Source organism: Nesoenas mayeri (assembly GCF_963082525.1).
Source record: "Nesoenas mayeri genome assembly, chromosome: 2".
Classification (NCBI taxonomy): domain Eukaryota; kingdom Metazoa; phylum Chordata; class Aves; order Columbiformes; family Columbidae; genus Nesoenas; species Nesoenas mayeri.
Genome location: NC_137543.1, coordinates 29,841,623 through 29,858,464, shown reverse-complemented (window position 1 = coordinate 29,858,464; position 16,842 = coordinate 29,841,623). Strand labels below are relative to the sequence as shown.

At 37.6% G+C, this 16,842-nt stretch overlaps 1 protein-coding gene across 1 annotated transcript in view; it reads left to right on the top strand.

Moving 5' to 3' along the window:
* Positions 1-16,842, top strand: part of RALYL (RALY RNA binding protein like) — a gene marked incomplete at both ends in the record, with an annotated part of 166,744 nt that overhangs the window by 147,707 nt on the left and 2,195 nt on the right. Inside the window, 4 exons of the mRNA XM_080364121.1 lie at positions 2,942-3,105; positions 3,750-3,830; positions 11,472-11,585; positions 16,040-16,218. Of these exons, the coding sequence (XP_080220247.1) occupies positions 2,942-3,105; positions 3,750-3,830; positions 11,472-11,585; positions 16,040-16,218 (538 nt within the window). The remainder of the gene's footprint in view (positions 1-2,941; positions 3,106-3,749; positions 3,831-11,471; positions 11,586-16,039; positions 16,219-16,842) is intronic.

Sequence of the window (16,842 nt, the reverse complement as noted above, 5' to 3'; positions counted from 1 at the left end):
CCTGTCCAGATCCCTCTGTATGGCCTTCCTACCATCCAGCAGATCAACACTCCCACCCAATTTGGTGTCATCTGCATATTTACTGAGGGTGCACCTAATCCAGATCACTGATGAAGGGATTAAATGGAACCAGCCCCAGTGTTGACACCTGGGGAACATCGCTCATGACTGGCTACCAACTAGATTTGACTCTTTGGGCCCGGCCAGCCAGCCAGTTTTTTACCCAGTGAAGAGTATGCCCATCCGAGCTATGAGAAGCGAGCTTCTCCAGAAGAATGCTGTGGGGAAAGGCTTTTATAAAGTCTGAGATTTCTCTTATGTAAAGCAATGGACAACAGCAGGGGAGCAGTTTACACTCTGAAGTTATTGTGCACTATGTATCTTTCTGCTTTAGAACACTGTAGGAAAAATGCAGAAACAATGGGGTTTAGTTTTGTTTTTTCCTGGCGTTGATTCACTTTGAGCCACTAATTTTATTTTTGCTTGTAAATGACCATGTTCACTTTGGATAGAGCTAAAAATAGTGAGCTATAAACATATGGAGTAAAAGCCATCAATGTAGTTTAATCCTGCTCACCCTAGCCTTGACAGCAGGAGCAGCTCATGTCCTGTAAAAAGGTAACTTCTACAGGCTTGTGCTTACTTTCCCCAAGGTTACTGCTCCAAAACTGCTCCATTTCAGTGCATTTGTGTGTTTTTTAAACAAAGTACTGTTTCTGATCTATGCCACCTGAATATTAAAGTTATGTTCCTTTAGTTTTTTCCCTAATTCTGTATATTATGGGTAGCACAAGTGAACAAATACAATGGTTACATTTCCACAACAAAATAAATACTTAAAGGATAATAAAGCTTGTTTCTGTGGAACTTGGTGTCTGTTTTGGTCATTGTCTTATTATAGAGAAGCACTGACAGTTAAATGTGTCCATAAATGTATTCAATAGTATAATTTTCTGATTTAGAAATCTTTCAGGATTAAGACAGCAGAACTTCTATGGTAGAAAACCCAAATGTGAGGCTGGGTTCACAAGGCTAGACATGCTAATCTATTCACAATAACTGTTATATGTTATATGCACAAAGTTATATGCACAAAGAATTGCTTTAGTACTGAGCAGTTCTCTTTATCATTTTCATATTACAAGGAAAACAGGAAGGATATGTCAAAGCTGATAAAAGGAAGCATTTTTTTAGAGAAAACATATAATTTAAATATGTAGAACTTTGTGCAATAAAATACCAAGCCCAAAAGCTTTGCATAATTTCAAAAATATAAGAATAGTAATATTAGATAATAATCCTTTGTATATTTCAAAAAAGGAAGCATAGTTTTGTATTGCACTACATTATCTGAATGTGAACTATTGGAAGCTAGAAAAAAATCACCTCTGGAGGAAAAGTTACATAATGTTCTTTTCCATGATAGATTACAGCTCCTCTGAAACATTTTTTTTCCAGTAATGTCAAACAGGAGATTGTGACCAACCTGCAGATCATCCAATATGATAAATGATGAGTGACAACAAAAATAATATTTCTGTCAAAAAAGTTAAAAAAATATTTTAACATTCATCTTCATACATAATTGTTTAGTTATGTTCACAACAGCTAGAAACTGCTTATTCAGTAAGAATATCCAAGGTCATGGAGTTCAAGTTCAGTGAGGTGACAGGATCTCTGTGGCACATTTTGTAGTCAGCTATGGAAAAGGAGGGAGCTGGTTACATTGTCTGTAGGATTACAGTACAGACAACAGTAAGGATCCTGGGATTTAAGCACTGTTTACTTGCCATAAAACAGGCTAGAAAGCTTAAATTTGATTCTGCCTCCAGTTCAGCCTGCTGTTAGACCCTGTGGTGAGTGAATTACTGTTTCTCGTGTGTCTGTTTTCAAATACCTATCTATCTGCCCAGCTGGGTGACTGTAGTTAGAATTGTGAAAACTAAACATGCAGTTATACATTTCCATAATTACTAGTTGCAAGTATCATTTGAGAGGAACTCAAGAATATTTTGTGTGAATGTTGCTTGCCCCTCTGCTTCAGTCTCTGAACTGGCAATCTTTATTTTCTGAACCTTCTTGTCCTGACCTGTCATATTCAAAGCCCATAGCTTTTATGTTTTGAATGTATCTGTAGCTTTGATTACCTTTTCTACTGTGTACCTTTTCTTCTACATAGGTTAGTTAGCTGCTCTTGATAACAGTGTTTTTAGAATTTGGTATTCTTTTTCTGAACACTAGTTCATTTTGTTTGTAGAATATCTTTTATTGACTGTAGTGGTAATTCTCTGAATATCTACTTGCCACAGTGGTTTTAGTTTGAACAAGATATTTTTATTAAGCATGCCTGGGAATTCCTGTGATTCAACATCAATTCATTCTTCAATAAAGAGAACATATGCTGGGACATCTTTTGTATACATTCAGAAGGACATACAGGTCTCTCACTATAAAGATTCTTTTGCTATTTTGCAAACTGCAGGATATATTTATGGTGATGGTTGGCTTCAGAAAAGTTGATTTTTTTTTCCTGTCTTTAAGGATAGCAGACAGAAAACTAGAATTTAAGATATGCCTGTAATAAAAGAGTTGAAATGTCACTGGAACAAAATGTACTGCTGTAAGTTGTGTGCAATGAAATCATGTGGACCTGTGGAAAGCAGGTTATGGATTTTCCATACTGCAAATAACGGAGATCCGGAATGCATCCTTCATTTAAATTATGCAAAAAATCTGAGCTATGCACTGGTCTGTGACTGAAATGTGAATATAGTACTTAATGTGCATAGGTCCTTGAAATCTAATTTGACTGTGATATAAAGTGATTACAGTTTCAAAGGGTAATTTTCTCAAAGATAACATGAAAATTTAGTTGACAGGGCTTCCATGACATGATATCACAGAAAGTTTTATGGAGTTCAGCTGACTTCATCTTTTCTAGATTGTTTGATTACCATGGCCGTGTCCCCCCACCACCCCGTGCAGTGATTCCACTGAAGCGTCCTCGTGTGGCTGTGACAACAACTCGCAGAGGCAAAGGGGTTTTCTCCATGAAAGGAGCATCACGATCCACCTCAAGCGGGGCTTCTTCCTCAGGATCCAAATGTAAGTTGCTCATATCAGTTGGATATTATTAAAAAAAATGATCCCAGTAATTTCTGTGAACAGCTTCCACTACATTACTCTGCTGCAGTCATTCCCTACCCTCAGCCTTTAGCTTGAAAACCTGGTTTGATTACCAGAGCTGCTGTGCCTTTTCTGCAAGTCAAAGAGCACACTGATGTAACTTTTGAAGGAAATCCCTTCAAAAACATTTGACCTACTCCCTTCACCTCAGAAGAAACTTATTTAAAACATCTTGTTATCGCAACTGCTTATGCACCGTGATGTCTTGTGAACAACTGATAATAAAGCAAAGCTAATAATCTTGTTATAGACAGAGGTGGAATAATTTCTGTTGACACTTGATGTGATCTGAGGTTGGTGGGCTGGGGTGGGCCAGGGGAGGTTGGGTTGTGTGTGCTTCTTTTGCTACATTCCTTTGAGGTTAGAAAGAGGCAAAGTGTCTTTGCCTGTTCTAAAGGGAGTCCAAAACAGGACTTGGCAACTTGGGGTTATTCAACCCTTCTTTAGTGAGTTGGCCTTAGAAGAGCTGATGAACCATAGGCATTCTCTCCTCCATGTTCACCAAGCTCCCCACCCCATAGTATGTCCTGGGAACTTCATCTTCCTCTTCGTGCATCTTTCAGCACCCACCTGTCTTCCCCTGCCCCTTATGTGGAGTGATACTGTCCTTGGAACCGTCACTGGAAGAGGAAGAGAAAGATCAGGTAGGGATCAGATATTAGAAAGAATGAAGGCACTTCAATAAGACACATGCAGTACTAGACTGGCCATAATTTATCTCACCATGAAATAAGTAAATCCACCAACAGTACATCTTACTGCAAGAGGGGTTAATTATGACATCAACATGAGCCCATTATATACTCTACTTGAATAACATATCCAAATCTCACACACTAGCATCTAACAAAGAAGATGGACCTCTAATGAGCCCAGTAGGATCCATTATTGATCCTATCGTATGAACTGATGGTATAAAAGACCTTGAAAGAAAACATGCAATAAATATGCATGTGACTGAAAGAATGGAGATGTGATAAACAGAGCTAAAGATAATGTTGTGCATTGAGGAACAAGCCACTCCTTGGAAAAGATGATATTCTGAGAAAGAGAGGCTCTGTTGGCTGTACAGTTGAATCACACTCAAGTCTCCAGTGAATAAATTGGCTAGATGTCCATAATCAATAATGGGAGCTTTGACACCTAGCACACAGGAAAACATCTAAATTTAGGTGTCATATTATGGAGCTACTAACACCCTAAGAGGATGTCTGGGAGTAGCAGCACTTCCTTTGTTCTCTAGAGGATGAACATGAGTCTGGACATTTTCATACACATCTTGAACTAATCCTTTTGTCCATAGCTACTTTTTGTCTTTCCTCAGTACTTCAAAGTACTGAATTATGATTCCTTATGTTAATTTAAAAGAAAACATACAGCTCAAGATCTTCACTTCAGTAGACTTACAATTTAAATTATTTTGTTAGTTTTTTCCAGCCTTGAGTCTTTGGGCTTTCATACAGTGCATCAAAGCTTTAGCAAGCATGTACACTTACAGATTCATTCATTAGATCTCCTTTGTTCATCCTTTACTGTTTTCTTATCTGTATGAAGAGTTAGTAGTACATTTAATTCACTAATTGTCCTAAAGTGTGATCTAATAAGAACGGACTTTTTGGACTCACTTTGCCTTGAGAAGATTAATTATTTTCAGATAATTTTTTTTTTTTAATATATATTGCTTGTTGCCCATAACAAGAATAATCAAAATTATTCTAGAAAGCTGAGTACCTTAGTATATACCAATGGATGTCAAGGAAATCTCTCACCCAGAAATCTGGATTTTTATTGTAGTGAATGGGACAGAGCATATTACGTTAACACATAGATACCTGTTCCTTAGAATAACCACCAAATTTCTTTATTATTTATTTTGCATTTCAGAACATGTTTTCTAGTACTGTGTCAGGACTTAGGTAATGCATAACATAGATTATAGGACTCAACCCTAGTCTGACTACCTATAGCCACATGCTGTAAGACCTCCCAAACACTGTCTGCATAACATGGCAGATGTTACAGAACCTCTAAATTATTTAATGGCATGTAATCAGGAGTATAGATATCCTAACAGACAGTCTTATGCCGCGGTGAAAGTATCCTTCAATGTATTCAGGTGTGACATGATTTCTAAACCTGGAGTCTTCGGGCTCCAGATGACAAGATCAGTCTTTGGGTCCAGCTCTTTAACACTGAGGGGAGAGCTGGAAGGTGCATCACTAAAAAGGTGGGCTGATGTTTTGACCCCTGCTGGGTTTCCACCCTCTGTTCTTTACATTGGCAATTGGAACACAACTGCAGAGGCTATTTATTGGGCTGGAATAAATTTCAGAAAATATTCTTTCTGCATGCAGCACACCTTTAAAAGGAGTCAGGCACACAGTATACAGACTTTCATGCTTGATTTCCCCACAGAATTACTTCCTTTTAGTCAAGTCCAACCAAACCATCATAAAGGTAGAAACATGATTTTGTTGACTTGGACAGGAATGTAATCCAGCTTATTGTAAGACGTTTATCGGAGAAATAATGGAGCCATTCCCTTAGGGAATTCAAGTTGGAAAGCAGAGAATGTATTTTGTGGCTTCTTTTGCCATTTTATTGGAAAAGTTGGTTATATTGAATAATGGGATGAAGAAATGTAATATTTTATTGCCCCTTACTCTACACTGCTAATCTGAACCCCTTGAACTAACACACTGTCTATTCTAATTGTAATTTATTGGTAGCTAAATAAAGGATCTCTTCAATGAGGAGAAACATAGTTTGTGGGAAGGAAGATATTTTGGCTTTCAATGAAATTCAGGACTGTAAAACAGCTTAACCGCAGGTTCATAATTAACTATGTCAAAATGGCATTGCCTATACTTGAAAGATTTCATGCCCAAACAGCAAAGCTCTCAAGAGATCACATTCCCTAATAGACTTTTCAGATTAAAGTAGAAATCTCATAGGCATAACTGTTCTCATAGCTGTTCTCCACACTCAGCCTGCATCCAGAAAATGAACCCATACCATGTAATAGTAAAGGTCAGAACACAGGGGACCCCTCAGTGAAATTACCAGGTTTAGAGGTAATCTTATCACTGAAAACCAGCAAGCCAAAGACAGAATTTTGTTGTGGCACACAACAAAGATGTTCTAAAAATATAATACCAAAAGTGCCTTGGTCATTGATGAGTATATCTGCAAAAATAATGTCTGCCAGTGAAGTAAATTCTTGTTTTACCAAAAAGTGGCAATATGTGTCCTAAGTTTCTTCCATAAAACAAGTTAGGAAGATTTTATTTCTTTCCTGAGTCTATAATTCTTCAAGGATCAGCTGACAACATTTGGTTTTCTTTTTAACTCCAAAGACTAGAAAAAAATCAGTCAACCTTTCCACATTATCAGAAGTAACTCACAAAATGAAATATGTTGGTGTGGAGAGTACACATAACAGTTCTTCGTGTTAATGATATGAAGCAGCAGATGCAGATTGCTATTTAGAACTGAGGAAAACTTACTTTTTCTGAAAATATAGAAACTGGAGTGTGCACTTTCATTTTACACATCTGAAAACAGGAGGAAAAGACTAATCAATTTTTTTATACCCTGCAGGCTTGAGATTAGGGAGTAAACACTTAGGATGTTACAATATGTGCTGAATCGTGTCTTTAAATTCATTCCTTTTGACTCATATAGTTTATATTTAGCTTCATCAGCTAACTCATTTTTCAGTGAAATCTAAGTAATATGATATGATAAAATATTTTATATTAAACATGAAGGGCTTAGGTAAAAATACATTACATTCCTTTCCAAAGAAATCTGAATCATGTTTTGTCGATGAATTAATTTGTAGTTATGGCAAAAAATATTCCACAAATATAGCTACAGTTCAACAGTAGCATTTTCATTTCTAAAAATGTGACTGACCTCAATTTTAAATCTCTTGTTTTGAATTGGATGCTGTTTGTCTCTTTTGGTGCTAGATGCTCCAATGAAAGATGCATTCTGGAAGGCCCTTGCATTCCTGGCAGAGGCCTGGAAAGGTCACTGAATCTAATTCCTCACTGTTGCAAGTAGCTGCATCATCTAATCCTTTATGCTCCATCTTAAAGCTGGTTAGGGTTTGTTTTCTATCTGCCTCCATTTCTTTTAATATCCAGCCTAAATTTGTTTCTCATTTTTTCATATACATTTGTTGTACTGACACTATCTTAGCTTAAAAGTTTTATTTCCTTCTACCTTATTTTGTCTTGGGCAAACATGTAAAACTCTTCTGTCACACTACAGGCTTTCCATTCTTGTGGTGATTTTCATGGCCATTCTCCCCATGAACCCACTAGAATTCAGTGATTCAACCTGTACACGTTATTCCAGAAGAGCTCTCACCAGGTCCTTGTATGATGGCGTTGTACTTCCCCATCTTTAGCAATACACCATTTGACAAAACCTAGCACTTCATTCTCCCTCTCTTGGCTGCATTACAGTGATGGCCTATTGTCAGCCTGAGATTACAGCTACACCCAAGAATAATTCTGTCATTGTCTTTTGCTACTGATGAGCTTCCATGTTAAGGGTAGGAGGTCTGCTGTTAGTCAATCAAGTGTAGGATTTTTTCAGTGCAACTACATTTAATTTTTTTTTCTAATGTAGAAATCACCTTAAAATCACCTGATTCCTCCTCCTGTTCGAGTTCACTCTGAATAGATGATACCTTCCAGTTGCATGTCATCAGCAAATTTCACCTGTTTTTTACTTTTTTCCACCAAAGTTGTTGAAGCCATTTAACCATTTAGCCATTTGGGTGCCAGTGCTGGAGGAATTTCATTAGTAATTTCTTTCCCTTTCAATGCATATATTTCTGTCACCTGCTAGCCCTTGCTTATCTGCTAATAGGAAAAAAAAAAAAAAAAAAAAGGCAGTAAGCTACTTTTTTTTCTCAAAAGCAGATGAACAGATATTTTGGACACATGCAGCTCTCATTTCATGTTTATCAACTGCTTTATTTCTTGCCTGAGATCAATTAAAAAAAAAAAAATCTGTGACGTGTTAAAGGAGAATTTATATACTCAAAGTAGGACACCTGAAGTAGAGTATTTACAGTCTTCACATTTTGTCATTGCCATAGTACTTCACTTAAAAAGCCTAAAGTTCTTTCCAGGCTCTATACCACAGAATCACAGAAGAGTTGAGATTGGAAGGGACCTCTGGAGCTCCTCTGGTCCCACTGCCATGCTCAAGCAGGGTCACCTACAGCAGGTTTCCAGGATGGTGTCCAGATGGCATTTGAATATCTCCAAGGATGGACACTCCACAGCCTCTCTGGGCTGGGTGTTCAAGTGTTTGGCCATCCTCACAGCAAAAAAAACCCAACAAAAACAAACAAACAAACAAACAAAACTTTTTAATGTGTTTAGATGGAATTTCATGTGCTTTAATTGATGACAGTGGTCTTCAATGTGTTAGTGGGCACTACTGAGAAGAGTCTGGCTTTGTCTTCATTCCCTCTTGTACTGGAAAGCCCAGAACTGAACATAGTACTTCAAATGTGTCCTCATCAGTGCTGAGTAGAGGAGAAGGATCATCTCCCTCAATCTGCTGGCAACACTCCTCCTAATGCAGCCCAGGATGCTGATGTTCTTCTTTATCACAAGGTGCTTTGCTGGCTCGTATTCAGCTTGTTGTTCATCAGGACCCTTCATAACTTGTCTTTAGTAATTGCTGTTGACTACAGCAATACCCAGAACAATGTAACTGAGAGTGGAATTTGTCTAGGAGAATGATTTTTAAGATTTGTATAATTCCCTGCAAACTAAGACAGTGAACAACTCAAATAACTGCAACATAGCAATGTTGAAAGCAGGGTGGAAATTTAGAACTATTGCAAATTTGTTGAAAAATCTTTCCCTTTTTTTCTTTCAGTCATTTTTATTATTAACTTGTAGTGTATGATGGAATTACCTTACTAACTATGAATGATACGTTGCAGATTCAGTGACCAAAGCTTGAGAAAATAGTTTTGGCATAGGAGTATTTTACAAGGTAGCAATAAAGCTCCTCAATTGTTTACAGCAACTTTGATTGCTATGGAAACTTCACTTTTGTGTCTGTGTTCCCTCTGGTGCAGTCTTCTTCCTGAACTGATTTCTCACTGACACCACAGGGAAGCCCCTGTGAAGCAGAAGGTTTGACCTGAGTTGAACAGTAACCCTACATATTTGCCTGTTTCCTTACCAAATTCAGAAGTGCAAACATTTTCTGCTTTGCTTTTTAGACTGGGAACAAATATCACTGGGTCCTTGTGGTATCACTTCGGACTTTTGACCTTTTAGCCTTGGTCAAGCTGGGTGTTTGCCAGTCAAGGGAGCACCTCTAACCCAACAGCTTGACTGCACAGGGTCTGTTGCCAGCCAGCTTGAGCGTGAGTTGCTGCAGACACTTGGCATTTCCCATTGAACAGATTCACACCATTTCATCCTGGAATTTGCGCTGCCTTGCTGCTCCAGCCTAGACCAACCACTGCCCTGAGGGAACCAGTAACCTTCTAAATATACAGTTGTCAGAATCTTAATGTTTTGTTACAGATCTGGAGGACTGGACAGTGAACTGTTATTTCTCCAAGAACATTTTAAGGCCTTGCTCTACAAATATACAGAATAATTAAATAAAATACTTTATAGCATATAAAAGTCTATTGCAAATATTACCTTTAAGCTCTGTTCTCTAAGTCATACCATTCATTTAATATGAGATCAGAGGTTTCAACCTATAATAGTGTGAGATATGCAATTTCTCAATATGAGCACATGATTAAACAAGTTCATTACCACATATGGCAACCTACTGTCTTTACCAGACTTGTTTTAACTATAATGCACATGACCCAAACTCTAAGATAAAATGCCTTGGTTTCAAGCTCGGTGAATGTGCAATAAGGCTGATTTTGACACAAGCACATACTCATTTACTACCACTGACACAGACAGTAGCTTGTCTGCACACTTCATCATCAGATTTTGACTGTCTGATAAAAAATACCCATGAAACACCATGATGAGATACATGCCCAAGGGGCAATGAATGGGAGTGATGTGGCAAGATGCAGCCAGGAGACCCTTTGGACAGAAAGGGAACGTGTTCTTCTCCATGGCAGAACATCCCTTTTCCCAGGCTCACTAAGGGCTTTCTGATTGCTCTGGATACACACACCACATCCTCCTTCAGCTACAGTAAGGATACTGCTCAGTGCTCTTCCATTGCTATTCCCTCATGATTTAAGGTGATGGTCCATTTCTTCCTACAAGAGTTGCAAGAGTGACATCCGTGTTTTATACTCTTGACCTTTATAAATGGCCTTATTCTTATACTAGCTTGGGGTTCCCATTTTCTTCTTTTGGCCTTTTCAACATGATATCCTAGCATAGACAGAGCAAGTGGATTTGTTTGAACTATCTTCTGAGCATAAAAGCATGTCATGACAATGCCATAATAATGAGGTCATTCATGAGTGATGCAGTACTGTTTCTTCTGAAGTCAAAACACCTCGAAAGCAGTTTCTCTTTTTTATGTTAGACAATGAGAGTGCAGTAATGAACATAAACGAAGAGTAATGCAATGCAACAAAGATTTGGAAACTCCAGCTCTTAATTTATAGGTGTTGCCTCCATGTGCTTGGATGTGATCATAAAAAAGAAATATTTTCATATGTTATCCATAGTGGGAAAAAGTAGAAGAAATTGCCAGAACTGAAAGCTTTTGAAAGAGTAATACTTAATGCATATTGGCATGAAGTTGTTGACTAGAACACAACATTAAATTCCTGGCTGCACTAGCATTTATGTTACCATTCACTCTTGTTGAAAAATACCTACTGCTACTGCGAGGGATCTTTTTATTATTGTCTCTATTATTACAAAATAGTCCAGCAAAATAGCATTGCAAGACTGTGAACTGTCTGTCATATTTGAATCATTCTTTCACTACAGACTGTTTTTCTGTAAAAGTTACTTGGATTTACTAAGAATGCCCTTGAGATGTTTCACCTGAAATGCTTATTACAGAGCAATACACCTCACATAACCTCTTGCCATTAGGGATTAGAATCTTGTGATTTCCTAGCATTTGGAATTTTTAACTAACGAACGATGTTCTTTTTGAGAGTTACATCTCTAAAAACACTGACAGAAATGAGAGACTAGGCTCTAACTACAGAGGAAAGAAAAAAGAACATGTTTTGTTCTTGGGAGGCTGTAAATATAGTTTATTTCATGTTTTGCCTGTTTGCTCTCTTTCCACAGTGAAATCAGATGAGTTGCAAACAATCAAGAAGGAATTAACCCAGATCAAAACAAAAATTGACTCCTTGCTAGGGAGACTGGAAAAGATTGAAAAGCAGCAAAAAGCTGAAGCAGGTAGGTGAAAGCAATTTATAGTCAAATGAAATAAATTAGAACCTAATTGTCAGTCAAGGAAACAGACCAGAGAGAACAGAAACCTTCCAGAAATTTTGCTACATAATGGAGGCCTGAAGCAAGGTAAATTAATTCTCAGGTAGAACTATTGAGACGATAAATGAATATTCTCCACAGAGCATGCAACATCATTTCAAGAATTGTTTACTATGGTGTAAGGAAAAAAAATATATTCTCACTAGATGTTCCGGAAACAAAACATCACTAAAAATTTGACTAGACACAATTAAGTTAGAGGTTGTTGACCTGGGGGGATGCTTGTGCTATCCACATTAAGAATTATTAGATGGTCTATATCAGAAATTATTAGCTGTGCAATAGGCCATAGTCACAAGCTGCAATGAGGGAAATACCTGTTTGATCTAAGGAAAAGAGGTGCAACTAAGCAGTATAGCAGGTTGCCCAGAGAGGCTGTAATAGCTCCATCCTTAGAGACATTCAAAACTCATTGGGGCAAGGCCTCTTGGACCAGGGCCAACTTTGAGTTTGGCCCTGCTTTGAGGAGAGGTTGGATTTGGAGAGTCCAGAAATCCATTCCAGCCTAAGATATTGTGTGAAGCTGTAGCATCTCTGTAAAAATGACCGCAATTCTAGTTCAGCTTTTCTCTGGCTTTAAATGTTTTATTTTGAGGCCCATTTTAGGGATGTCAAAATCCAAAATTACGTTTTAATTTAATCAAGGTCTTTATTTCTGTCATTGCAGTGATCATTTTGTTAGCTGAATGATCTCACCTGGCAGCACTTTAAAGCCATGCTGAGCAGTTATAAGGGATTTATAAGGTTGTATTTTCACCATGGTATATATAGAAAACAATCTCAGTTCTTACAACTGTCTATGGTATTTGCTTGGCTATTTCCTTATAAATTGCATGATATATCTCTGTACAGGAGCTGTGTACTAGTGAGCTGATTTGATGAGAGCCAGCGGGGAAATGGAAGCCTTATCTCATGGAAAATCTCAATGTTCCTTTTTCCCTTTCCCTCCAATCTCTGAAGAAAAGTTTTTATGCCTTTCATGTGAAATGTGTGAAAGAAACTCTGTCTCAGAATCTGAAGCTGCCTGGGTGTCTGAGCACTCAGATTTCTGTCCCTTGCCTAACTCAGATCAGTTACGTGAAGCCAGAAAGGCCCAACAGGACACACAAAGAAAGCTCCATCCAGACTATCTAAAATATTGGTGGGAATTAGCAGTTGAGGTTCATGAACCTGACACAGGAAAAACAGATATTCAGATCTGGATCCCTCCTGTGCCTGCCCTGTTTGCTGATCTGTTGCAGGAGTATCTCTCTAAACCCAGAATTTTCCTGCTAGCATTCAAAAATAACACTAATTAATGTCTTCCTATGGTAGAACACTACAGTAAAAATATTTTGTTGTTAACATTTTTTTTAAAAAAAAAAAAAAGCTCTTTAAAAAAAACTATATTGTATTTATGATCATTTTTGAAGTTGATGGACAAGGACGAATCCCTCAGCTGTTATAGTTTACCCTACAAAATAAGCAGAATGCTTTTTTCCAAGTCTAAGGTAAACCATTAGTATAGAGTGTGATTATCTCTTTCAGGAGAACTGTACACAATATGTATTCATTATATTCTATTTTATACTTTATGCAAGTTAGATGAAAGTTGGTATAATCAGTGAAGATGTAATTGCAAGGCACTCCATTGAACCACTTCTGTACTGAAATGCTCTGAGATGGAGTATCTCTACTTCAGGGAGCTTTTAGATAAAATTCATTACTATGCAAAACAACCTGCATGTCATTGTACTTTGATATCCAATTTTCACTTTCGCTAAAAGACTATAGTAAACTCATTTAAATAGAAATCAGCTCAAAGAGGAAAACGTTGACTTGTATTGAATCATACTGTTATGCCTTTTGAAGACAAGTAATGAATATGCTCAGAGATTAAAAACTAGTTTCAAATTGTTGATGTTTTAAAATGTCAGGTGCAAAATCCATCCCCTATATTCCTTGCCTCCCATCGGAAGGTGTGAGGAGAAGACAACACCTCAGAGATACCAGTAAACCTGGATCCCCATTTAGGTCGCATGAGCAGATGAAGAGGGTAATGCAGCCTGGGTGATTAGTTTGCAGATGATCCCTTCCTCAGCTAAAAGATTTGTGTAATATCAAACTACATTGGTAGATGAACTATTTCATTTATGGTGTCATATGTGAGAAGATTTTGTTCCTTCTCTATGGTTTGGCAGTATTATTTCTTACTTCCCTTTGCCAGAAGGTGTGACCTCACTAAGACTGGGTTGAGAGAGAGAGGATCTGTCTCTTTTACACAAAACAAAAATCAGGCCATCATCTTGCTCTTTTGTTTTTTTGAGTTTGTTTGCATCACTCTCATGAAGAATATTTAACTATTAGTCTTAAAAGTTATATATCAGGAGGAATGTGATAGGTTAAGCAGCCAAGCTGGATAAGGTCAATGCATACATTGGCTACAGCTCTACCACTGCATGAAAACTTTCCTTACAGTACGAGCTGATGTTCTGTCTTTTACTAATATCAACCCCTGACCACACCATTTGGGGGAATACAGATAAGAGGATTTCCTGTACACAGGGAAACTGCAGGAATAGCTCCTTCATTTGTAAAAACCTGAACCATGAAGCCAGGGATAAGAAGCTGTTCTGACGTGAAAAATTATTATGGGAGAATATTTTCCCTGTAATATCAGAGATGAATGCTGAAAGGTAGGATCTTAAATTTAGCTTCTCAAAAGAGCCCAACAGACTTAGATGCTGAGCTGGTATTTTAGACTCCTCTGAAGAATCTAATCTACATTCTCATTCAGACAATTAAGTAAGTGATCTAATATTTTAGCAGCTGTATCCCAAAAGTTTTCCCAGGTACATGTATCAAGTCCATAATTTCAGAACACTTCCTTGACCAAAGTTGATTCAGGTGTCACTGCCACAGCTGGGTTAATCTCAGAATGGCTTGAGGCAGAAGGTGGTGGGGCGGGACATAGTAGGCACTGCAGGTTCAATCCACATTTTCTTGCACAGTAAGGCAAGTAGTACAATGACATAACTAGCATGGTATTCTATAGAGTACCATGCCATGGTTTAAATCTTCTACTAATATGCGTGACTGGAGGAATTATGTGGCTAAGGGAGAAAAGCTTAATTGTTATATGTCTTCAATAAATGAATATGAGAAAGAAGGACTAGAGACTAACAAATACTGAAAAGATGAAAGTAAGTTGCAAAATCTATGTGCAGAGGTGGAAGGAAAAAAAATGTCTTGGTTTAAGATTCTGATACAGAAAAGTATAAGCAAATTTGACTATTATATGCAGCTCAAAATAATTTATAGTAAAATAATTATGTATTCATAGATCTGAAAAGTATAGAGCTTCACAAGCAATCTGCAGATTCATTGGCTCTCCGACAAGATAAGTGATGTACTACTAGTCAGTCAATCTAACAAAAAAAAAAAAAAGTAGTTTTGTTCTAGAAATTTGATCATTGGTGGGTATTGTCACCTGAAAAGATGTTGGTATTCCAGCTACATGCAACCAGTTCTCTGGCTAACATTCATTTCGAGTACATAAAGCTTTTCACCTAAACTCCTGATGTGCATACGAATAAGACTGATTCCTCCAGCCACTCTTCTGGCCATTCTGTCTCTGTCATTCCTCCCTAAATCCTCCTCTGGGTTTCTGCTGGCTGGATGAAATTCCTCAGCAGATCCAGGAGTCTTGCAATGAATAATCACAACAATACAGCTTTCTGCACTAAGCCAACCAGAACAGATCCCCTGGGCCTCCATGGAAATGGTCTTTCTTTTCACCGCTTTGGAGAAATTATAGGAATTATATATTATTTGGGTAACTGGAGGGGGACATTCTCCAGTTACTGTGGCACATTATACCAATGGGGAGAAACTATTATTTTACTCCATAAAAAGTATGTTTGGATGTCTAGAAGGATTTGTTGATTATCTGTATGTTTGCTGTATTCACAGCAAATTTATGCAAATCCTTGTTCACTTATTGGAAATTAACAGCCTTCTGCTTCTCAGAGCATAGAGATTTATGTACTTCTCATTGGTTGCAGATAAGTAAATATATGGTGGCTTTGCCACTTGGATTCCCAAGGTAAAGTCCAGAAAATCAAAAAGCTGGATCTGCTGGTAAATCAAACCTTTGTCCACTGCATGGGATAGATGTGTGTTGGTACTGTTGTTGATTTATGCATTAATTTTTGAAAACAAGAGTTTTGATCATATTTGCCTGGTAGATATTAATACACTGATTTTTACAAAGCTAGCTCATCTGGAGATGGGAAGTTTAGGTTTCCTCCTCAGAGCACTTTTCTTTGCCACCAATAGGGAAGGCTACTGAATCTCTATAGAGTATGTTTTCCTTACAGAAGCTCAAAAGAAACAAATGGAAGATAATGCTGATTTGATTCAAGAAGAATGCATATCAGAGAATGCAGATAACTCTACAGAAGAGCCAATTGAAGGAGGGCCAGATGCAGATGGGGATGGAGAAGAGATGACTGATGGGATAGAGGAGGATTTTGATGAGGATGGCAGCAATGAGCTGGTAAGGAATAACCATGCCATGTCTGTCTACACAGGTGCTACAAGTAACCACAGAAAACCAATAATCTGGGTTAGCAAAAAAAGCTCACAGCAGCATTGTGATGTTCTGTAACTAGTGCCTAGGACTATATGCTTCATACACTCTAGTACCAATTAAGCATAGGGCCCTCTGAGGGTAAACAAGAAAAGATATATTTTACTACACTTGGTGATTTTAGAAAGAAAAGGAAATGTACTTTAAATTGGTTTACATTTATTATTTTACATTTAATGAAATGTAGAAGACGGGGAAAAAAAATGCAAACGTTTTCCTAACTGGAGCATATCTAAATCAAATAAGATTCTAGAATGGAGAACTTTCTCATGAGTAAACGTGCATCTCCTGCAGACTGTGTTGGCAGCTATAGATTTTTTTTGTTGTGGAAGGATTTTTTTCCCTAAGAAATGTTCAGATAAGATGTTTGGGTTTTCAGCCTGAGCCGGTACAATTAATGAAATGTCCATCATGTTGTTAAACTTCTAGGTTCCTCTGGAAAAACACTAAAAAATATTTTGAAAGTCAGATTTATACATTTTTCTTAATTCCTAATAAGAATGGATCAGCCACATCATTTTAGACTCTACA